The sequence below is a fragment of the Epargyreus clarus genome, unplaced genomic scaffold (assembly GCF_041222505.1).
Source record: "Epargyreus clarus isolate Ecla_fem2 unplaced genomic scaffold, WU_Ecla_fem_2.2 ptg000007l, whole genome shotgun sequence".
In the NCBI taxonomy this organism is placed as follows: domain Eukaryota; kingdom Metazoa; phylum Arthropoda; class Insecta; order Lepidoptera; family Hesperiidae; genus Epargyreus; species Epargyreus clarus.
This window is the reverse complement of record NW_027332215.1, coordinates 25,279,221-25,305,032: the sequence shown is the minus strand read 5'-3', so window position 1 is coordinate 25,305,032 and position 25,812 is coordinate 25,279,221. Positions and strand designations below refer to the sequence as shown.

Here is a 25,812-nt window from a genome sequence, read left to right as displayed (position 1 = left end):
TTTCATAGTGCTGGCATCCAAATTGGCAAATTTTAAAATAAGCTGTCAACCTTTATTTGATCACCTTAAGGGTTGATTTTGAAAACTCTTAGATAAGTTTTTTATTATTTTAACTTAGAAATCTGAATATTAATTTTCATCGAGTTTGCTTTAAAACTGACGGGCTTTCATACTAACATTCAACCCCTATTTAACCCCTTTAACGGAAGCATATCAAAAAATCTGTTCTTAATGCGCATCTATGTTATAAAATGAAGCTACAGTCCAAATTTCATGATTCTAGCTTCAGTAGTTTAGTCCAAGCCTTGATTAATACGTTTTGAACGTGAGCATCTTTTCGCTATTATATATATATAGATTATGGTTGTTGTGCCTCACTCGACATAGATAGGGATAGTGTGTCGCGGACTTTTTTGTAGATATTTATAAGATCTACAATTAATTAGAACATTATATGATTCTATCGTTTATAGTTTAGGCAGCGTACGCAAAATAAGTAACTTTTCCAAAATATCTTACGGAATCCTATTTTTTTCCAAATAAAATATAGCCTATGTTACTTGTGGGTAATGTAGTTTTCGCATGGTGAAAGAATTTTTAAAATCGGTCCAGTAGTCTTTGAGCCTATTCATTACAAATAAACAAACAAAGTTTTCCTCTTTATAATATTAGTATCGATTAGGATTATTTCTTTGTGATAAATGTTTGCAATCAGGTTCGTTCATTGTCACCATCGTATTGAGACACCATGACATAAGTGTTAGGGTGGTAAAACTGGTGGCAATTTGGCTTCCGCAGCACTTCTGTCTTACACTCCAACTAAACTGGCCTTAGCTGCTGCCTTTTATTTTGAAGGGTGTGATAAAGCAGGCTTGGGTATGGAAAAAAATATATGTTTCTCAGCGTCAAACATGTCTCTGAGTTTCCGTATCTGTGATTGCCTAATGTTTACGCATAAATTTTATTTGGAATTTCAATTTTCGTTGGATAGCTATAATAAGTCAGCGATTTAATATATTAAACTTAGGTATGTTTTCAAACTAGTATTAAATAAAAAACAAATTTCAAGATGGTATTACCCTCTGTGGTTCGACTCTAGCGGCACCACTGCCACACCTAATTCTGCCTTGTAACATCAGTGTTGAGCGCTGTCATGTTCTTGTTTGAAGGGCGTAGTAAGGCCGATATATATTACGAATAATTGCAGTTTAGTTCTTTGGGGGTAGCGGCGCATCTGTGGTCGAACTCAGCTAGGAAAGTAATCTTATCTGAGGTTGATTGCAGATTTCCATGGGCGGCAGTAGCCACTTATCATCAGGCGGACTGCTTGCTCATCTGTTACCCCATTATTATATTAAAAATGCAGCTAATTCTATAAAAACGAACGACTCGTGTAAATAATGGCCAGCCACTGTCTGATGGTGTAACACCATAATATGTATCATGGATGACGTAGACCGTTTAATATAATTATATACATATTACTAGTTGACCCGGCAAATGTTGTCTTGTCATATAAATAAAAAAAATATTAAGGGTGAACAACCCTTATCACTTAAGGGCATGAAAAAAAGATAGTAGCCGATTCTCAGACCTACTGAATATGCATATAAAATTTGGTGAAAATCGGTAAAGCCGTTTCGGAGGAGTACGGTAACTAACATTGTGACACGAGATTTTATATATAAGACTAGCTAACCAGGCAAACGTTGTACCTACAGCCTCAAAATCGATTTATCAAATATATTTCATATAAAATATAGCCTATGATACTCGTAGATGTACTGATGTAATGTACTTAGCTTTCGAATGGTGAAAGAATTTTCAAAATCGGTCCAGTAGTTTTTGAGCCTATTCATTACAACCAAACAAACAAACAAAGTTTTCCTCTTTATAATTTTAGTGTAGATATTCTGCATATAATATTCCGCAATGACATGCGAGTATGTCATTTTCTATTTGTGTATTATAGTTTGTAGTATTCTAGCATACTCGTTTCAATAAATAATGTAACCCAAAATCAATGTGTTTGTATATACGAGGATACCATTACAGAGCAGCCAGAGGAGAATATAAGTACAATCAATTACTTACGAATGGAATTTTCTCTCCCTTTGAAGTCAGTTTAATATATAATTTCCTATCGAAGTTTACGTATTATTTTTATTAGCAACATCTACAACAATGACCACTTACACTGTTATTAGTGAGCAATCTATCAAATGTTTGACAAACTTTGTCTGCCGTAATATAAATTTCTTTTTCGTAGGAAAATATGGATAAATTGATTCTAACGGACAATAGGATATGATATAGATATCTATGGAGTTATATTCTATTCTTCGTGTCGTAGCATTTCAATGAAGCCCTCACACTTAGCAACGCTTCTGTGGGTGATTTTAGTCAGGAATCCAATCCTATTTAGGAATAATTCCATGTGGACTTCAAAAGAAGTAGCTATTAGAACGTTTTAAAATTAAATGTAGCCATCAGCCTTTTAAGGTCTTCTGTTGACCATAGGGCTATCCTAATTGGCGCCACTCCAATCGGTCTCATCCAGCTCGGTCCTCTGCATCCAGCGGTCTCGCGCCATCTTCTTCAGGTAGTCAATCCACTCGGGGGACGAGGTATGTTTATTTTATCGCTCTAAGCTTACTAACGACCCAAGCTTACTAATTAGGACAACGCTAGACAAACATCCCTTTTTATTGAAGCGTAATCTCTGACCAGGATGTACATCCTGGCCAATAATATAAGATATACCGTGTACAATGTGTAACATTGTACACGGTTTTTCTTCACAATTGAGGCAAAATCTAATGTATATTTCTCTACTCTGAGATATTCCTCTCTTTTATGGGTCGTATTTGTCCAAAACCTACACGGGTTTTCCTGCTAAACTCCCTTTAAAAATCCTAGTAGAAGAAGTTTAGCAGACTTCCAACGACTCAAGTTATAATATTGTTATAATATACTATAAGAAGGTTATGATATTGAAACGAGCATGCAGTTAACCTGATGGTAAGTGGTCACTGTCACCCATGAACATCATTAACCAGCCCCATTTAGAATGGGGATTCTACGTTATGTGATGCGATATCTACACTCTTACATTGACAGTATTGACACGTAAAAACTGCTTCACGCTAAAATAAGTGTGCCGGTGGTACCTCTGTGGTAAAACTATTTTTTCACTTAAGAATTGGTTTCATATGTTACGTTAATAAATTATCAGATGGTCTGTATTTCAACTAGGCTGTTGTTTATAAAATAATAACAATACGATACGAAATTTGTGTCTGTGAACACATCTGCGACTTTGACGTGAGCTAAAAATCTCCTACTCTGTTTAGACTTGTTTAATTTGTCTTACTTAGTTCTATAAATTACGTCAATAATAAAATAGGTTATCCTTCAACTGCATTATCGTTGTTTATAAAATACGATACGAATTATGTGTCTGTGAACGGCATCTGTGAACAACTTTTATTTGAACATAAGACTCGTTCGATTCAATTTAAACTTGATGTAACATATCTTGCCTTTATGAAAACTAATAATATATATTAACTCAATAATAGAATGACTTATTAGTTGTTTATAAAAATCTGAATAACACGATAGTAAGTTTGCTTCTATGAACGACTTTGATGTCGCGACTCCTATTTAGTGTAGACTTGGTTTCATTTTGACTACCCATGGATGTGTGGTTAGTAAATTTACTTTCCATTATTATTATTGTACCACCGCATGTAACTCATTGCGACCCGTTGTTGGGAAAAGGCCTTCTACGCTTACGTGTACGAACGTTTAGGCCATAGTAGGCTGGTAAAGTGCGGATTATTAACCTTCATGCATCTTAGTAAGTTATATGATTGTTCATATAATTTTCTACAATACGATCGTATCTATGGTAGAATATTTATTTATAGTTAGTGGTAGGATATGGATTATTAAATAAAATTCAGAGTTGTGTACATACAGAATACATTTATTTGAACTGTGCACAAGTAAGTGAAACAATTAATATTCTAACACAATATACAATGTGACTTCCAAAACTGTAATAAGATTTGAAAAAGACACAAATTTTATCTCTTATACAGAAATAGGTGAACAGTTATAGGTTCAAAGCATACTATGCACGAACTATCCGTAGAAGTACACCTGTTAATTCAGAATGGTGAACATATAGAATATATTTATTTTAACTGTGCACCCTTAAGTGAAAGAATTAATAATCTAAACACAACATCCAATGTGACATTCAAAAATCGAATAAGAGTTGAAAAGGACAAAATGTATGTCTATTATTAAAAATAGGTAAACAGTTACACATTTAAAGCACACTACGAATGAACTACCCGCAGAAACCATTTAGTTGATATATTTTAAGGCTTTATTAGCAGATTGTTCGTTATGTAGGAATCAATCGACTCGAAAATGGCTACTAGTCAGCAAAATGTTTAACTTCTTTAGTTAAACGTTTGTTTGCACAATATTTATTTATCAAAATAAAAGTAAAATATTTTTTGTTATGACAACATTTACGGATAACGTCAGACAATCACAAATACACGACGAGAGTATGACATTGGACGCCATTTCCGAGTCAATTTTTAATCAGACAACAGAATAGATATATTATCCTACTGACGTCAGTATAATATATCTATGGACAACAGCAACTTATTCTATCCGAAATGTCTATAATATGCACTGGACATTAGTCAGATTTATATTTGCACGAAAAATGCTTCGCACGTTTTCAGTGGTTTGCAGATAAATATTTAGTGCGGAGTCCAGAAATAATGTATTATCTATTTATACACGTATCTATTTCTTAAGTGTTAAAATGTTAACTTCTAGGCGTCTTCCTTAATTATATATTAAGTAAATTAAAGGCGAGAGGAAGTGATGGCAGTGAGCGTGATTTCTGAGGGTAATCAAAATATACAACGCTCTATTATTCTAGCCGGCCGGCCAAGGCAAGTCTAGAAAAGGCACATCACTCCAACTCTGGCCTCTTAAAACCTATCTTACTACCTTAAAAGCTATCTACACGCACAATTATGACCTTAGACTAATATTATTTCGAAATTGATACATTTTATTTCGTAACGGGACACGACACACGGTGAAAACCGCTTACCGTACCCGTTTCATAATAAAATTTATCTACATGTCTACTATTGAAAACCTTTTTTTGTATTTTTTTGCGATTGTTATTAAATAATTTACAATGGAGCTAGATTAATAATAAATAATTAAAGTTTACTAAAAATAATTATTTATGCGTATAACACTTATTGCATTAATTTGACATCCAGAATAATCTAAGACTTACAAGAAAATTCTAGGTTTACATCAAAGTATCGAAAGTATGAATGCTGATAATAAAGCCTTAAAATGAATATAAATTGAAGTCGGTAGGTATGTAGTAAAGGTAGATTATCGTAAACTTTACAGTTTTAAACTAATTCGTATTTAATTAATACAAAAAACAATATAGACGTAGAAGGGGATACTTTAAGGTTAAAATATTTAATGTGAACTGTTTTTTTTTTATGTAAGGGTTAATTAAATTATTGTTTCTACTGACAGCTCATTATTTAATTTTAATGGATCTTCTTTATGCCCTATATTATATTTCATGGCTGATATTATTGTTTACAATAATTATGTCAATTTATGCGCGCTTGTTTAATAAACGTTCTTCTTATAAGATGTTTTCCATTGTTCAGTGCCTTATTTAGCACCAAAATGATATAATAAAATGTTTTTCTCATATTATCTGACTAAATTTGTTAAGCCGGTCAACATTATGCTTATCGATTAAACGTTTCACTCCGTTTTATTACTGAATATTTACTATAGTCCGCGCGGCACGAAGGCAACATTTTTTATTATTTTAATTAATCTTGTTTCTTAAAAATTGTTTCTTAAACATATTAGTTTACGTAACCTTAAAGTATCCGTGAACACATTAAGAACACATAAAAGTGAGCGTCGTATCTAAGTAACAGTAGCGAAAGATTAATTATAATCCATATCCCATTGTTATGTAACTGTATGATTAGCCTTTTGTTTGCCCAATTACCACGTATTTTTTAACAAATGGTGTAATTTACAAGAGGTATTACACTTTATCATCTTGTTTGGTATTTGTGATCGCAGTTCATGTATAACTTCTAAAAAGACTTATATTTTCCTGAATTTAGTCCCCATCTACCTTCTGACGTCAAGAAGCACATTCGACATTCCTTTGTTCGAAAAGTTTTGTTTCGTCATTCCTAATACGATCCGCCAACGAGTGGAATGCCCTGCCGACTTCTGTGATTCCCAATAAGTAAGTATAGTCATGGACTTTTAAGATCAAGAGTTAATAAACTAGTTCTAGGCAATCGTGTCACATCTTAGGCCTTATCATTACTTACTGTCAGGCAAGATCGAGGCCAAATGCGCGCCTATGTATTAATAAAAAATGATTTGAAAAAAAGAAGTAATGATATCATTTCTTAGTCGTTTCCTACGATATTCACGGGAAGAGAAGGAACGGTGCTATTTTAGGCCAACACTACATTTGTGGCGGTATTTATGGCGACCGAATGGAATTTTACTGTATAAGAATGAAAAAATAATCTTTCGCTACAGTTCCCATTTAATCCTAATATTATTCATAAAAGATAAACAGTTATTCTTTATTTTTTTTAATATTCTAATGTAAAGTATTTTTTATTTAACTACCTTAAATAAGTTTAAGCAACCTTTAAGCGATATCGTGAATAAATGACTTGCCTCATGAAAAACGCGGGTTGACGAGTGTCGGTACATATAAAGCCGCGTACGTATTAGTGAGCTGTAACCGGTATTAGTGTGAACGCTTAATGCGAATGCTCATTTTGTAATTGTAAGTATTGCAGGTTGCAGACACCGAAAATCGTTTTCGCGTATTAGAATATCGTTACTGTATCTGCTTGGTTACACTTACCGCTCGCCAATGAAGCACACGACTGTAATAGTAGGCCGTTCGCGGTAAGTCGCGAGTAAGGACCATTTTATGTGTACCCTAATGCGTACCTACTGCTCTAATGAGCGTGTTACTGTATCTGTTTGGTAACAGTTAGGTACAACAGCTCCATGTGTATCTAGTCTAAGCAGAGTTAGGTTTTGAGTAATTATTACTTTGCTAGTCTGGAGAACAATTAGTTGATAGTCAGTTAAAAATAATAGATTTACATATTTTTAAGGAAAGCTCATCTTCTCAAAGTGCCTCTCCGACTAGCGAAGGTTGGCTGTCACTTCAGTAAACTTCCTTCGATCTTTGGCGAGGCAAAATATTTGGTCAGCACTCACTATTCCTGTCTACTCTCTAATATTTCGCAACCTGAATAGGAATGAAGGAATGCTCATAATGTGTATGAATATTAAATCTTGTGGTCAGATAAATTTCATATCACAAACTTTGTTTTGGGAAAGGACATTTTTCCATGTGTCAAGTCAATTATCCACAAGATAGTCTTATGTACTTATACCTATTACTATAATATTAATCAATAACACACATAAATATTTGAATAGTTATAACGTTTTTGTCTATAAGTTTATTATGATTCTCGTATTCAGAAGTAAATAGATATAATCTCAAAATAATATGTTTCGTTTTAATAAATTCTGAGTCCTAGATAATGAAAATATGCAATGTGTTGTAAATAAAGTGTTTATAAATTCTTCGTAAATATTTAGCATTAAACACTATTATAACAGTCCATAAATATATCGTTTTATATAATATGACTACGCTATATAATAATTCTAAGTAATTTAACTTTTTTGTAAGCAAATCGCAAAAGTTATTCGAATACACAAATGTGTTTCCTTCTAAATTAGAGCCAGATTTACATTTTTACTTGTATCGTTAAGTAATTCCGATAGTATATTCCGATTTAATCCTATTTGTTAATATGTATATCGATAACCATGTTACATATTTTTACTAACGTTTTATATATGATAAGTACTTCTTGATAAATCATTTTATAATTATGTTAAATTATTATAAATTCCTATTTAATTTTAAACGCCTTAGAAGCATCGCGCAATCAGCAACATTTAGTCTAGGACTCAGGAATAGGAGTAAAATAGCTTATATATCTAATCACTATTGTACGTAAATAGTAAACTGTTATAATAATACTTTTAGTTATAATATTCAAATATTTCATCGAAGACATAGTAGGTACATACGTTTGAATTTCAAAGTACTGTTGACACAATAAAATAATTAGTTATTGAAAGTATACATAGGTATAGAAACACCAATTTGCTACCCACCCCCACGTAGAAAAGATGTCCGAAGATTACAATTTAGTTTGCATCAAGCATGACGTAGAAAAATATTGGTGGATCAGTTATAACGTCTCTGTGTAACACCGTTTAAAGCGTCTGTCTGTCGGTATTACTCAGGAAGATGCGAAATATTTGTCTATTTCCGTTTTAAGTAGTTCCGCTTTCCGTATTACGAGTAAGAAATTAGTAACTTGAAGTATTTACAAAATTTGCACGAAAGTTATTAAGCAACTCAGACACAAACCCAGTCCAAGCATAAATATATTATCACCAGAAGAGCTCTAACTTAACCTAACCTAACCTAATTGTGAGCCAGATAAATAAAGAATAAACTTCAAAACATCCAACATCATACATCTCGGTTTATTATTTATTAGTGTATTTGTGTATCATCCGATGCGATCATTATACGTCTATTTTTCGTTATTCAATATAACAAAACAGTGGCTTATGATTAGATACGTTATTAATTTGAGTAGGATCATTAACAAAATAATAGTTATTCATTTTATTGAAAGTAACACTGCTTTAAATCATTTTACCGTGTACCTAGTAATCTTGAAGTTCATTCTTTACTGGCAATTATAAATATTTATATTTATTATTACTTGCATAAAGTACTAATATATACATGTTGAATTAAACCTACTAATATATCGCAGGTATCAAACCTTAGGAGCATATACAAATGCGGCTTTTTGGTTTATTACGCCAATCGTTTTTGAATTTCTCAATAGGGTAGTTGATTTTTAAGGAGACAATGAACAATTTTTTGACATAAGGACAAGTTATTAACTTTTTTCTCCTGATGCATTACGTACCCTACGGCTTGAAGCCCGCGATAATTATGTTTGAATTATACTACAATTACAACATGTCGTCACGGATTTTAATGTTAGCATCAAAATTTAATAGTGTGTTTTTGCCACACTTAAGAAAGAAGTACTTAGTTAAATTTTTGACGCAAACACTTATTTTACAGAAATTATAGAGTAATAATTGAGTACCGAACTGGAAATCTAGTCGATGCAGCTTTCCTGTTACGATAGCTTTCTCCCATTCCATAGCAAGTTTCTATACATTTTATGTTACGAGGGATCTTATTTCAATTTATTCGATTATTTCAATTAATTGTTACTTATAACAATTACCTCTCTCCTTATATATTACTTTAATGCGAAGTATCTTTTACGTTTGTACACAGACAATATATAAAAGTTCTGTCACCGAGTCTTACACGTTTGTGTTAGCGCCTGAAAGGTAAGTGTCGTGGAAAAACTGACGAACCTGAAATGAAAATGTATGTTAATTATCTATGTCATTACATATACTATAACTGTCACAGATAAACAAATAATTAGTGATGTCTATTTATAAAGTTAGTAAGGTCAATTGAAAAGGAAAAAGGTTTTTAAGTAGATACGTGATTTTTAATAAATAGGTTACACAATTTAAGGTGCAGGGTAAGGTTGCGTAAGTCGTTCCTTTAAGGGAAAAATGCTGTAATATTTGGGGTAATTTAAATTAAGCAAAATCTAGTGTGTAAATTTAATCTTTAATTATTTAAGTGTCATATAGAATAAAAATATTTTAAAACAAAAAAATAAATATATTTTATTTAAATAGCGTTAGCATAAATTTCCAAAAAGTACCTTCAGTACGACTTAGGCGCTTGGTCGCCTAAGTCGTACTACCCATAGCCAAAGTCGTACCTTAAGTAATACCAGTGGTGATTGCACCCATTTGGTGTTTCCATTTTCGTGCGATAACTTTAAAAGATTTTAAAACCATTACATTGTATTTTGATCGGGACTGATTGAACGGGTGCCGAAATTTGCTGCTACATATGTACTTCATGTTTATTATCTCCCGATTTCACATTTTTAAGTACCAATAAAGCTTTACTTCATTCCTAACCTCTTGCTTGCAAGTATAGTATCTTATTTTAAGCACATATAAAATGTTTAGCTCACAAAGACAAAAAAATGTGAATAATTTTTAACAAAGCCTAAACCGTACAAGGTACGAGTAAGAATTCCTTATTGGTACAACTTAAGCAACAACACATCAAAATTTGAAAATAATATTACTGACAAAACCTTTAAAATTTTTACTATTCTATTATGACTAAATGAATAGTAGAATGTGCCAAAAATAGAAAATAATCACAGAAATTAACTTAACAATCGCACTTCCCTTGAATTGCTTACGAATGAACTTACTTTTTAGTGAAAACATCGGCAAAACTTGTTTTTTTTTTTTTTAATATTTTTAAATCAATGGTGCCGACATGGTGCCCTGTTATTTTTTTTGACTCGCACAACTAACTAGCATACGTTTGAAGCACCAGAGCTCGCCTTTTGTAGATAGGAGACTAGATATTGCTGTGGTACGATTTAGGCGCTAGTACGACTAAAGCAACCTTCACCTACCTATACGGTAATTATTATATATTTTCCTTTATCTGCTATTAAAAATAAATTATTTATTGATTTTATCTTAAATTACTTACAATTAATTTGGTTTGAGCATATTCGATTTTAAAATAAAAACTATAAACTTAAAATTTCACAGTTTTTCAATATTCAAATATAATTATCAAATTAATCTTACCGTTAGACAATTTGATATTTCTAGCACCAGATCGACAAGAGCAGGTCTATCAAACACTTCATCAGGTATGGGGGGATTACATTTTGGGAAGTTGGAGCGATTTCTAAATCCTCGGTGCATTCTGAGAGTTACTTCGCAGAAAATGTAACGATACAGGATAGTGCGCAGGAAGTCATCGCCCATGAATGGATAAAAATTAGAGTCTGCAATCCAAATTTTATACGTAACCTTTCTGACTCAGTATAGTGAGATTATATTACATATAATACATAAGTTTTCCTAAACTTTTTAATTAGTACAAAAAGATATGTTTAATAAAAAGCATTTATCAAATAAATGAAAATGTTTTATTATAATATATCGGAAACACCGCCATCTTTTGAAGTAATGCCGAATCTATGAGTGCTATTCAATATTGGGTATTGTGAAAAGGTTTTAATATAACGTTTATGACAGGTTAAAAACGGTCTGTTATCAATGTTTACCTACTTTATAAATATGTTAATACCATTGTGATAAACAACACCAATGTCACAGCAAGACCAATCAGAATATTTATAGCCGACTCAGTCATTTACTGATCTCAGTTTTCTAGTAGTAGCTGCCATCTATGGAGACAGCAGCGAAGCATTGAAAGAATGCTGCAATTGCTGCGCAAAATTTTGTTTCGATCGTTAATAGATGGCATTGATAACCTGAATCTAAAATAATCGATCGACTGCTTGTCATCGAAAACAGAACTGGCGGAAGTTACAATATGATCATCTTTCGTTAATAAACACCACTTATTTTTCAAAAAGCAATAATGCAATTTGTTTATCAAGAAATTCTACTTACCGAGTCTTGTTCGTGCGAGTATTGCGTTAGTTTCAGCCATGAACGAGCTGAGGAGCGGTAGACATCTGTCGTAGTTGTTTAAGGGAATAGTGTCTAGCTCACAACTCATGGCGAGACCCACTATAGGGGCTTGGAGGAACAGCGTGAACAGGTTGCCCTGATGACGACGCTCTGCAAGTGGACGACTTAAGTAGTGCTGTGCTTGTATCGACCAGAGGCGTAGCGGACCGGGGGCGGGGTAGGGGGTGGCCACGACTCGATCCGGGCGGAACTTTTTGGGGGGCGGCATAATAGCACAAAACCACATTTTAATCGATATTAAGAGTCCAAGTTAATATTATGAGCATAAACTAAATTTCGAGATTTTGTATTGAATATTTCGTAAAAACAAATTATCTTTTTTAAAAAGATCACTTCCATGCTACGCCGCTGGTATTCATCACCCTAATATTTCATTAATTCATTTTATTATCTATCCTATGTAATAACTAATAAGTATACACAGGTGACTTAAAAATGGCAATATTAATATATAACTAACCTTGAAGTGCTGGAAGTTGATTAATCGGAGACATAAGGATAACAAGAGGTTGCCCGAAGTGCCTGGGAATATTTTGAAAGGCGAAGGAATTGTCAGAGTCAATAATAATGAACAATGGTTTCCTGGTAAACGGGTGAATGTCCCCAGGGTAAAGGCATTGTCCTTCCTTGCATTTTCCGTATGTGGACCTTGTTTCCTTGTTGTAATCCCGGTATACGTCTGACTTTGACGTAGTGATCAGACCGCCAGTATCAAATCCTGACATCGAAAGAAAGAAAGAAATTGTTTAATAAAATTGTAGTAGCAAACAAACAGGTCTGAGGATAATATATTGTACCATCCGTAGTCAATCGTAACAGGACTAAGGTTGATCATAGCTGAGTCAGTATGTCTGTGGGCTTAATTGGCATGTAAGTATTTGGTTCTGAGCGTACGTACCCTTCAAATTAGAACGCGGCAGCGATTGACAATAATATAATAAAGTACCTAAGTACAAATAAATAAAAATGAAAGTACTTTAGTCGATCGACTCCGTCGCAGTCGAATCACAAAGGGTCCTACTACTGTGAAGCCGCTTATTTATTTTGGGCGATAAAGAAAAACAAATTAACTTCGAACACAACAAAATCAGTTTTTTAAACAATGACACACATATTTTAAACAGTTTCGAAAAGCTAAAAAGCCAAGTTTCGAAAAGCCAAAAGATAAATTTACAACAATTTATCATTATGTATATCAAATTTTGTAGATAGTAATTTTCTTTCTAATATCGATTTATTAATAGGTCTGTGGTTAATTACATCTAATCGAATTCTAACATAGTTTATATAAATTTACAATCAACAGAAACGACGTATTGGTAACATCACAATCAGAAATTTTATACTCCTATATCAGTTCCTATTAAGTATAGATTTATTAAAACAACCCGGTAAAGCGGTACTAAACAGACGTTTAAAAATATGCAGGTAGCACAACAACTTTGTCAGAAACTGCTCTTATACTGATACCTTCATCGTGAAGTTTGGCGGTAGAGGTTGAAGCTACAGCTGCAGATGCTGCGGCAGCTGCAGCAGCAGTGTGACCTTCAGCCGACAGATACAGAAGCACTGCACCGTTAGGGGTCAGTTCGTCACAGGAGCTCGCCAAATAGACCATAACTTGATTAGGCGAAGGCTTGTATAGAAGGAATTTGTGCGGATTCCCTGTATCCCGGCGAGGCGGTCCATCATCTAAGATATAATAACCTACGGATTACTCATTACATTATAGAAATCAGTTCGTCATGTTAACTTTGTTTCGTAAACGCACCTATTAATAATGTCACGCAGCGAAGTAAATTAAGTGTCAAGAAACCAGTACAAATAAATAAAATGAATTTATTAAAATTATAATTACACAAAATAATATTAATATACACTGTAATACATTTCATTGAAGAATAACATAATATAAAACCAAATATAAAAAGGAATAATTTAATGCATAGTGAAACATTGTAATAAAAAACATAGGTTGAAAAAACAAACTGCTTAGCTAGTAGAAATTCGCAGCATACTCGCTACACGCAGGCATTACACGCTAGCAAAAACAGGGCTTAGAAGCGTATAGCGTAAAATTGCACAAGACTAATAATATTAGTTAGTAGAGGTATAATATTGCTGTTCTATTTATTTGACAAGTCATACACCTTTGGCGGAAACATCCAGTTTTTAGGCGTTTCAATGTTTAGTGAAGCGTCATGTTAGTATAAGTTCGTTCAAAAAATAACATTGTTGCTTCATCGCACCTTGTTATGAGCCTTTAGACTGGAACTACGAAGAAATAGAGTTCTTCTAGAAACCTACCAAATAATATAAAAGTACTGCACCTTTAGGAACCGATGGTTCTGGTACACCAGTGTAGCGGTTGCGTGGCGGCTCCTCGAACAAATGAGGTACATCTCCGGTGGGCTCTCGTTCGATAATTTGGAGAATACGGAACATGTCCATAGTGAGCTCAGAAAACTTCACTTGATAGGAATTGCTGCCGATAATGAGAGCCTCCTGAAGCTTCAAGTTCATGTAGCTACTGCGCTCAATCGGAGGAATTGAATGCGGAGTCAACCTGAAATATAAATTTGTAAAAGGACTGCCGTAAAAGATGGAATCACGGCAAAATATATGGAATATTATCGCTACCTAACTACTACATAATTATTTATGCTTTGTTATTCACATGTTATATTATTTTTATTAATCGCTTGCTTGGATTAGTTATTTTTGTAATTTTGTATTTATTTCCGAAGATGTTTCATTAGTGATTCTCGGACATGGATTTCGGATTTGAGCGAACCGTAGGTACAATTAAAAAGAATAAACAAATCGATTTTGCAGTTATTTCTAAGTTGTATATGCATAACATTTAGAATAGAACTACTTATTTTGTTTGAGATGGACAACTAAAAAAATACACTAAATAAGAAAATATTTCTATACCTATGGGTAAGAATGATCGCAATATTCTCAGCGTTCACAACCGCTACCCCGGGCTCAGCACGGACAAAGGCTTTTACTTCATCTAAGACCAAGGTCCACTCGATCTGATCGTCTGGATCGTAGATTGTCCCATATTCGATTATCTGTTTATTTAACTCTTTGATCAGGTCCTTTACCATCTTTATTTTTTGTAACAGGATGCAGACGACCATAAACCTGGCGTAATATCTCAGTTTTTTTACCATGAGCTCACTACGATCTTCCCTGCATGCTCTGGTATAGTAGCTCCGACCGCGGATGGCGTAGTAGAAGGCGAAGGCCTCACTCAGGTAAGCCGTGTCGCTGGTTCTCAGGCTAAAAATATCATATAGATGTTGTTAAAATCACTCAGCGTACCAATTTTTCTTTGAATAAATGTGTTTTTGGCATAAACAATACAATAAACATTGGAACATTATTTTGAGTGAAACTCTATCGCCTTTGGTGGTTTCTATAATCAGCCAACTCTTTACTGATTGTTTTAAAGTCATATCAATGTGTGTGTGATATTTATTCCTGTCATTATATAATAACGTGTAATGAATGTTGTGTTAGTGTTAAGTATTATCAGTTGTTTTCAAAATTAGTCAAAAATTTAGTTAATTGTTTTGAAATGTCAATGAAAATTAAAGTTCAAGGACTGTTTGATAATGTAAATTTGGTTTCTTTTAAAATTACATTTGTATTTGTAGACAATACCAACATCTACGCGTCAATTTGTAATTCAAAAACTGGTTTGAGAGAAGTTGAGTCGCATGACGCTTTAGTAGCCATACCGGTCTGACACGCAGGATTCCGGGTTCGATCCCCGGCTAGTCAAAACTTTCATTTATTTTTAAACTCTTCTTCCTAAATCCAATATGGCCGAACAGTTATTTTCGGGTATTGTATGGGTATCAAATAAAATGGACAATCTGACCTTATTAAAAAGCGTGTTTTGTTAATAAAATATTTTATTTCTATTCTATATGCCCAATTGCCCAATTACAGAAAAGAAATAAATTGGGGCATACAGTATATATGGGCAATATGGGCATACTACTTGGGCCCTACAGAAAAAAAAATATTAATCGTAAAAAGTACATTTTAAAAGTAATTCGAAGGGGGTGATTTATCAAATATTTTGCCTTTAAAATCTTATTTCCTATCTAAAAAAAATATTGAATGAACTTATACGAGCGATGCTACTCGGTCGGCGCATTGATTAAAATATTCCATTTCGTATTGTAATTAATTATTATCTCATTATAAACATAATCATAATTACATTGACATCGTGTTGCTATGACGTGGTTGTCAAAATGTAAAGTCAATGATATCTTGAAGCGCCAAAAATTCTTGTAACTGAGATAAACTCAAATCAAAACACGAAAGTAATTCTGGCGATTCTTTCCGAAAATATCGATTCTTGAATCGATTCGAATCGATTCAAGAATCGATATTTTCCTTTTACCAGGAGGAACTTTTGTTAAAAGATATTTTCGTAAATCGACTTCGATTCGAATCGTGATAAATCGATTCACAAAAAAATCGAGGCGTAAGGAATCGGTTCTCCATAAATCGATCTTTTCAGCTAAAAAATCCCGAAAAACGGTCATCAGGACCAAACAAGCACTGAAATACGTATCCGTCAGGTAATACATGTCTATATCTGTTTTTGTTCAATCAACCTCAACTACTACTACAATTACTGGAGATCGATTAAAATAATCGATTTTTAGGTCCAAAAGATTGGTTCTTCGGTTAAACGAGCTCAGATTGCAACAGGGAGTTATATCTAACCAAATCTAATTATCAAATTAAAATACTATATTTTGAACCTGTACCCTGTACCCTGGTACCCTTACACCTGATACAATCAGCTAGGAGCGCTGATTGGAAATGTATGGGCAAATACGTAAACAAATACCAAAACAGTCACTTTTGTCAAAATGTAAAAACTCATACGAAGGGTACTGATGGCGACCACAGATGCGTTACCAGCCCTGAAGACTGTAGTAAGTTAGCCGCTTCGCTTATTGTAACTAATGTAGGTAAGTTATACAGGGTGAATTTTTCAAATAGTCCTTCAGGGCCAAATCCGAAACTATAAGGATTAGCCAAAAATGCTGAAAGGAGTTACGAGGTCGATTTTGATAAAAACTAAAACATGCATCATTAATTTTTTAAAATATCTTTTTCCATAGCTGGGAATCAAACGAGTTTATTTTGAAAAAATAATACACCCTCTATATTATTCCACTATCTTATAGTGTCACTTAGAAGGATCAAATTCTGGGAAGTAATGTTATGTGACAAATTAAATAACTCCTACAAGATATTTTTTTTGTATAAAATTTTGCAAGCTCAATGCAAATATCCTGTTACTGTAGTTGAATTACACAATATCACAGTTATTATGAACGGTTATCACTGACCAGATTACAATGCAAAGGTCAACAGATTAAATAATATCGTAAAATATATACTTACTGCACATCAATATACGATACCTACTGTATGAACAAGCAAATACAAGTCAGTTTTTATAATATAGGAGTAGCAGACGAGCACGCAATCCATGGTAAGGCTACTGCCGCCCATGTTCATCTGCAATCAACCACAGATAAGACTAGATTCCTACCTGATGTCAGCCACAGATACGCTGCTACTCCTGAGGGCTAAGCTGGAACGCCTCGGAAAAGTATGTCTCCATTACCACACCCTTCACACAATAGCGCTTAAAACTGCTGTTATTAAATAGGTGTGGTGGTGGTGCCGCCGAAGTCGAGCCACAAAGGATCTACCACATTCAAAACCTATTCAATCCATTGAAATTTTACATATTTTGGTCCCTAACAGCATGCAATTTTACTTGTTGGATGTCAAATATCTAAATCCAAGTTTGTAGGTTCCTTATACGTATAACACTGAATATTTCCTTTTTTCTCTGAGAGGTCCGCCCCTAACCTATGTTTTTCCCAATTTTGCCGTGGTTACTTACGGCACACCCTATATATACTTTGGTGTTGAAATGTAACTTAGTATTGGCATTGTTCTGGTTTAAGGCTAATAGTTAACTACAAACGACGGATTTCAACACAGTCAATTTGGGTAACTAACTTTAGGGAACAATAATCATTGTATGACCATGCGCAACAATGACCAATAACCTATAACTATTAAGTAGATAGCGACATACTCGTTACTTTAAGTTTAAAACAAAAAAATGTAAGTGAAGGAAAGGGGAAATTATTTGTTAAGTGTGGTAGAACCATTTGGAGTTCGACTGCAAATGCACTATCTCCACACCTATAACCTACGTAATGACAGCAGTGTTAAACGATGCTGTGATCCGGTTTGAAGGGTGTGGCAGATGACCATGGGCGGCAGTACTCGCTTAGGTAGGTCAAGTAGATTGCATGCTTGGTTACTTTATTTTTATAAACTGTAAAAATAAAGTAACTTGATAACAAAAGGTTTCATCCTAAATAAAAAACACATTTTTATTGAGTTAAATATTAATATGGAATCCATGTTAAGTAACAATAAAAAGAAACTTACTAGAAATGGTAATACAGCTGGCCAATTTTCGAAGCGATCTCACCGATTTGCCACCTCTTTAAGCCGTATTTAGTATCAAGCAACTCTCTATGTTGTTGTTGGAATTTCCACAATTTGGTGTATACATCGAATGTCTTGCCGAAATGTACATGCCATTGTTTATGTCCGTAAGGCGGCAGCTCCCTAAAAAGTAGACAACAACCTTGTTTTTAATATTACTTAATTTTATTAGAAAGTACATTAAATATATTCACACATTATTTTTCAGAATGTATAAAGAATTAAATCACAATAATGCCTTCCATTTATATGTTTGAAATAAAGTGCGCGCGCCGCACGATGAATCGTTGACGTCTTTTACATGGAAAGACAAAACTGCTTGTATAAGTTAGAATATCATTATTTTACTAAGCTTTTATTTAAAATTAATCTTTCATATTGTATGAAATTTAATTTAACTAGTAGTGGTTAACTCACCTCAAGCCGTTAAAAAGCTGCTTGGATTTTTCCAGTAGATGACAGAACTCTATAATTATCTTTCGATTTCTTTCATCCTGCGACGACATGTTGTTCTGTTCGCTAATATTTCAGTAAAATAATATACTTAAATTAAATTATATTATATTTACATAATACGTTATTTTACGTTAAACATCTAGACATATGAAATGGGCAATGACCGATTCCATGAAGAGAGCAGTATTGAAACTGGACTGTCCGGGCTTCTGCTCTCGTGGACAATAGTCTCACCGCTGGCAACGATTCTTGCAGTTAGCAGCAATTCTCGCATTCTCGGATGTATATAGTTCATTTTTATTTTACTCTCTCTGTTTTTGCTGCTGTATATCTCTCTGCTGTGTATCTCTGTTTTATGTTCGTGTATATCAACTCTTATAGTGGACTGTCTTATCTGACGTGTCTCGATACTTTCTTCACTTGAGGAACTGTATTCTCCAATTTCTTCATAATGTCTTACATATGGAGTGGCATGTAACGAGCTGAACTCAGATGGCTGAACTAATGGGGGCATGTAAGGTTCAGCATGCATCTGACCTTGCGAACGTGGTCGTCGGCTGGGTGTATGAACGTTTGATATTATTTCCGGTTCATGTCTCTTCGGTCTGAATGAGAAAACATATCCCGGTAGTGTTTGAATTGGTCGGCTCAGGGGTGCGCTTACATCTGTCTTTGGATCGCTTGCTTCTAGTATTAGAATTTCGCTTCCAGTTGATTTACTTGTCGGAGCAGTCGGAGTGCTTGTAATTTGTGTTGGAGCGCTTGTGGATGGTGTCCGAGCGCTTCGCCCATCGCGCCCCCTCGAAGCCTTAGTATCATCCGACCTTGTAACGCTTGAGCGCCTTCTGTCTGTGTCAACTGATTTAAAGGTACTATTAATTAGTTGACTCCGTTGCCAGCGCAGGTCAAGCTCACGTAATTCTCTTTCAGTTTGGCTTCTTGTTCTCATGCATTTATTGAACTGTAAGATAAACCAGGACAAAATATTTTTGACACAAGCTTTGTAATGGGGTATATAACCCTCGGTATGTGCTAAAATAGAAATATTTTATTTACAATTGGTGAATTTATTTTTTATTATATATTATTATTGGTGAATTTATTATATATCATAACAAATAACTGTAATTGTAAATTTGTACCTCTAACAATTATAACGATAAAATTTGAACCTTTAATATTTCATTAATAAATGTATTTTTTTTATATTTTTTACGTTACTACACCTAAATTGGTCAAGCTTTCTTGAGAAACATACACTAAAACTGTAATTAGTGGACTATAATGAAACCTAGGGCTTTATTGGTTTTCTTAATAACGTCTTCTACGTAATTATCATACAAATTAAGATCACATTTATATAGTATATGAAGTAGGTACGTATGTTCTACCAACTTTTATGCAAGATGCCAAAGCGGCTGGATCTCTACGATAGCAATAGATGTTGAGATAATTTTATAGACTGCGGAAAATAAATGATCTTTATTAGAGTTCCGTATCCAAATGATGAAAACAGAATCCTATTACTAAGCGTCCGTTATCTGTCCGTCTGCCACAAGGCTCTATCTCTTGAACTGTAATAGATAGATACTTGAAATTTCTACAGAGTATATACGAGTATAACGGTATGAAAATAAATTATTCAAAATGGATGGGGATTCCTATATGAGAAACGTGAGTTTTTCGCTTTATATATTGAATCGTAATAGGTACTATTTAAATTTTCACAATACATTTATTTGTATAGCTGCTACGAATATCGTAGTAATACTAAAAATAAAAAAAAATGTGGAAATTTTCTCGTACGGAACATTTCATGTGTAAGTTCGACTAGCAGTTGGCCAATTATTCGCTTTAAGTATTGAACCATAATAGCTAGACTGTTTAAACGTTCACTATACATTTACCCATGGCTGTTACGAAAAAATGCAAAAAAACTAAGTAAGTATGGCCATAAATACAGTTATAATTAAAAACCGTATATAAGTAAAGATTACTCAGTCCTAACAAGAAAATGTAACCAGTTTCGACAATTGAAATTGTCACTGACATCTATTTTAGTGTTTGAAAAATATTTAAAAAATGTAGTTTTTAGATTAGATCATTTACCAAAGAAACGATATATCTCCGCACTTTTCAATTTCGTGTTTTTGCACCACTTAACTGCACATGACACATTTGTCAGTCGTATAAGCCCGTTTAATGGCTTCCTTCAAATCCAAGGCGGTGAGATATCTATACTTATCCGGAACGGATATAACGACCGGAGTTGGAGTAACTATAAAAGGGAGTTTAAGCCTTTGTGTCCTAGACAACCAGATACAGTGGACATTTAGTACAAGGTTATGGTCGTTCTCTTTTAAGGTTACGCATTGTTAGGGGGTTAAGTGATGAGCTGATTTCTGCAATAGTAATATGGGGCATTACTGACCCACAGATCCGTGCATCAGCTACTAACGCGAAACTAACGCCAAGTGAGTTAGTGAAACTCTCTCTCCATATATGTTAAGCCAAGCTCATCCAATCCTATTAAAAATTCAGGTGGGTTTCGTCATGACCGTCCATTTAACGCTCGTCATGGGGTAAGTGATCGCAAGCGGCGATTTGAGTCAGGTCAGTGTTTTATATGTGGTAAAAAAGGGTATACACAGTCGAATTGTTTTAAAAAACTTAAGACTGCCCCAAGTAAGGACAATAATATTACTAAGGATAGGAAATATCTCCCTCTTCGAAATTCAACAAAATCTGAACCGTGTAGTTTTTGTAATAAACCTGGACATAAGGTTGAAACTTGTTTTGCAAAGTTAAAGTCTGAATCTCGAAATACAAATAACGTTAATCTATGCCCAGAAAACCTTGATAGTAAACATAATGATATTGTTGTAGTGGTTATACAAGGGATCCCAGTCGATGTCCCCATTGACTCTGGCTCAAGTATATCACTAATTTCGTCTTCTTTGTTAAAACATTTTAAATGTGCGCGTAAGCCTGCCTTTAGAATCTTGAGAGGTATTGGTGGTCAAGAAATAGAATCGACTTATTTTGTAACCTTACCAATAGAATTTAGTGAAATTACTTTAGAAGTAGATTTGCATGTAGTCCGTCCAGAGTTTATAAACACACCGATTATAATCGGCACTGATGTCTTAAATCGAGAAGGCGTTACGTATTTTCGAACCCGTGATCAGCAGTATCTCACTTATAAGGTTAACAACGAACATGACGTTTTGCTTATTTCGCAACTCCCAATTTAAATCGACTTGGTTGGCGTAGAACTACAAAAGTTACATGATATAATACGCGAATTTGCAAGTTTTTTTATTGATGGTACGGCTACCTCGACCGTTAAATTTGGCAGTATGACTATTAAGTTAAATTCTACAACTATTATTAAATTATTAAATACCTTATAGAAGAAAACATTATACGGTCGGACGCTGCCTACGGCCGTGCGCGGGCGCGTCATCTTTGCGAAATCGGTGACTCATAGCGTATCTAGTAAAAAATAAAAATGAACTCTAAAACAGTGAAGTGCGCTAGTTGCAATGTAGTAATAAACGAACTGCTGGCCTTTTTGGCCAATGTGTTGGACTATATGGATGAGGAAAGCATTCACCAGCTGGTCTCATCATCCTTCAGTGTGGAGAATATAACAAAAGCAAAATCTTTGTTATTTGAATCACTGCCGAATGCGAAGAGAATGACCGTTCGTCGTAAGGACGGAAAGAAGAGAATTTCGAGAGACCTAGACGATATTCTTGGACTTATGAAAGCTACAAATGCAGAAACGTTCCCGATATTTGTAGCAAAAGATTTGCATCAAATACCGAGTGTCAGTTTCGACCATATTGACAGCACTCGATTGTTAAAAGACATTGTAAGGCTACAAAAACAAGTGAGCACGTTAGAAGAAAAGGTTGTTACAACAGAAATGTTTGAACGCTTAAGATTAGAAGTGGAGAATTTGAAGCATGCATCTATTGTGGACAGTTTTCCTTGTCGTGACAGTAAAGTGAATAAAATAAGAGGAGCCTGTATGAATGACAGTTTTTACGAACTAAGTAGTGGCCCTATTGGTCTTCAGTATGTACCCATAAAATCTACGCAAATACCAGCTGAGGAGGTAAACTGTCACTCAACTCCATCGCCGGCGTGTTTGTCAACTATTTCTAATAATAAGACTGAATCAGTCTCTCTCCAAAGAGGGCAAACAGTTGCAATAGAAATACAAAGACGCGTGGAGGCGCCTACTGCGGTTTCGAACAGTGCGAGTGAGGACCCTTGCGACGCAGGTGTAGATGCAATAAGTGCGAGTAAGATGTCAACACAAGCGACCCATAGTGAGGCGAAAGACATTACTGTGGTTTCGAATGAAGCGGTTATTACCTGCGCACAAGCAACGACCCACGCGCCGACCCTTATCTCTAAAGATAACGGTCGAACAGCTGATTCTTTCAATACTCAGGAAACGCGTCAAATAAATGACTTGGGACGGAGTCGTACGATGAATGCTATGCATAAGCAGGAGGAAAATAGCGAATGGAAAATTGTGCAACGTAAAACGTCAAAGAAATACAAGCTTATTGGACAAAAAGGTTGTGCATCTACATCACCTAATGGGAAATTTAAAGCTGCCGATGTTAAAATACCATTATTTATTTCTAACGTTAGTAAAGAAGCTAGTGAACAGGATATTATTAGCTATATACAGGACAAAACGAGTGAAGATGTAACTTTGAAAAAAATACAAGTGAAATCAAATAAGAAATACAATGCATTTAAAGTGTACGTTCCTAAAAATAAAGTGGAATTGTTTTTAAAAGATGATTTTTGGCCAGATGGCATAACTTTTAGACGTTTTGTGCGGTTTCTATATGGAACAAAACAAATAGATCGTAACGTTATAGTTAGCTAGTATTTATAAGTTATGGATACACAAAAATATGATAAATGTATTTTTACAACTTATAATTGTAAATCATTTAAAAGATCCATTGAAGACATTAGAAATATATGTTTAAGGTCGAGTGTTGTGTGTCTACAGGAGACCTGGCTTCTTCAACACGATATATGCCTATTAGGAACAGTAAGTAATGATTTTGAATACACAGGCAAGTCTGCTGTTGACACATCCGTGGACATTCTGAGGGGGAGACCATACGGTGGGGTGGCCATTCTCTGGAGGAAGGGCATCTTTAATACTGTTTCTGTTATTGATTGTACTAGTAGTAGACTAACTGCAATTAAGGCCACCGTGGGCCAACGTACCATCTTAGTGTTTTCGGTATATATGCCGGTTAAGTCAACTGATAACTTACCAATTTTTGCTGAAGTATTAGGTGAAATAAGTGCAATTGAAGAGAGCAATGAAATAGAAACTGTATACATTTTGGGCGATTTTAATGCTCACCCAAATGAACTTTTTTATTCGGAGTTAAGTAAATTCTGTTCGGACCGGTCCTGGGTTTGTGCTGATGTGGAAATAATGGGTGGTAATTCTTCGGATAAGTATACATATGTAGACCTTTATCATGGGAGCAGAAGATGGCTGGACCACTGTGTGGTGTCCCTGTCAGCTTTTCAAACTATTAAGAGCTTAAATATCATAGAAGATGTTTTTGTGTCAGATCACTTGCCGATATGCTTTGAGTGTAACTTAGATATAATTCGACCTAAATTGTCAACCTGTACAATAAAGTGTGATGCGGCAATTTGGGGCGAGAGGGATGAGGCCCAAATTAGTAGATATAATTATCTATGTAACAATGCCCTACGTGATATAGTATTTCCTCCAGAATTTAACCAATGCAGTGGCGGGCCATGTAATTTGACATGCCATAGGATGATTTTAGACAAAATGTATAACCAAATTATAACTAGTTTAAGGGATGCGGCTATCCAAACTAAGGAAACCATATTTTACAGTAAAAAGAAACGAGTATTGTGTGGATGGAATAGGTATGTGGGGGAAGCCCATAGACAGGCACGGGCTTGTTTCAGTCACTGGGTTCTGAATGGTCGACCATCTACGGGAATATACTACGAAAAAATGCGTGAATCTGGAAAGGTTTTTAAAGGGCGGTTAAAATGGTGCCAAAGCAACCAAGAGCAAATAAAAATGGATCGACTGGCCGAATTACGGGCTGGGAAAGACTTTAAAAAATTCTGGCAGACCACTGGTAAAATGGACATAAAGCCTGGTCTTTCAGCCACCGTCGGTGGCCTAAGCGATCCAGGGGAAATTGCGAATATGTTTAGGGATTACTTTAAGGTAGCATCTCCTCTCGGTCCGTCCACTGTGGTGCTCGACGCTGGGGCCTCTGACCGTGGGGATCAGTCAATATTAGAATTTACACCTAACCAAGTCAACATAGTTATTAAAGGAATGAAACGAGGTAAATCTCCAGGACACGATGGGCTCAGTGTCGAGCACCTAAGACACGCGGGGCCGCATCTACCGAGGGTCCTCTCTATGTTCTTTTCTATGTGTATGAGCCACTCTTACTTACCAGCTGACTTAATGAAAACTATTGTAGTGCCCATAGTTAAGAGCAGGACAGGAGATATCTCTGATGCGGGAAATTATCGGCCTATTTCTCTCGCTACTGTTACAGCTAAGGTGTTGGATGGTTTGCTGGACTCTTACTTGCAAAAATATTTAAACATACATGACGCTCAGTTTGGTTTTCGGCCTGGTCTATCAACTGAGAGTGCAATACTGTGTCTTAAGCATGCTGTCCAATACTATACCGATCGTAGAACACCGGTATACGCCTGCTTTCTGGACCTCTCCAAGGCCTTCGATCTCGTTTCCTACGACGTGCTTTGGAGAAAAATGGCAGATAGTGGTATGCCACCGGACCTGATTAATCTGTTTAGATACTGGTATACAAATCA

The 25,812-nt window shown here is 34.8% G+C and overlaps 2 protein-coding genes across 2 annotated transcripts; one reads left to right on the top strand and one right to left on the bottom strand.

Annotated features, from left to right (window-relative positions):
* Positions 1-3,970: 3,970 nt before the first annotated feature.
* Positions 3,971-18,973, bottom strand: LOC140743730 (protein SCAI). The gene is made up of 9 exons (XM_073075248.1): positions 18,877-18,973; positions 18,400-18,582; positions 14,818-15,171; positions 14,211-14,446; positions 13,351-13,572; positions 12,341-12,598; positions 11,800-11,970; positions 10,963-11,165; positions 3,971-9,636 (listed from the first exon to the last, which is right to left on the bottom strand). Exons 1-9 carry the CDS (start codon positions 18,963-18,965, stop codon positions 9,583-9,585), a joined length of 1,770 nt encoding a protein of 589 aa, XP_072931349.1. The 5' UTR covers positions 18,966-18,973; the 3' UTR covers positions 3,971-9,582.
* Positions 18,974-22,426: 3,453 nt separating this feature from the next.
* On the top strand, positions 22,427-23,830 carry LOC140743811 (uncharacterized). The gene has a single exon (XM_073075399.1). The coding sequence runs from the start codon at positions 22,427-22,429 to the stop codon at positions 23,828-23,830; it is 1,404 nt and encodes a 467-aa protein (XP_072931500.1).
* Positions 23,831-25,812: the final 1,982 nt, after the last annotated feature.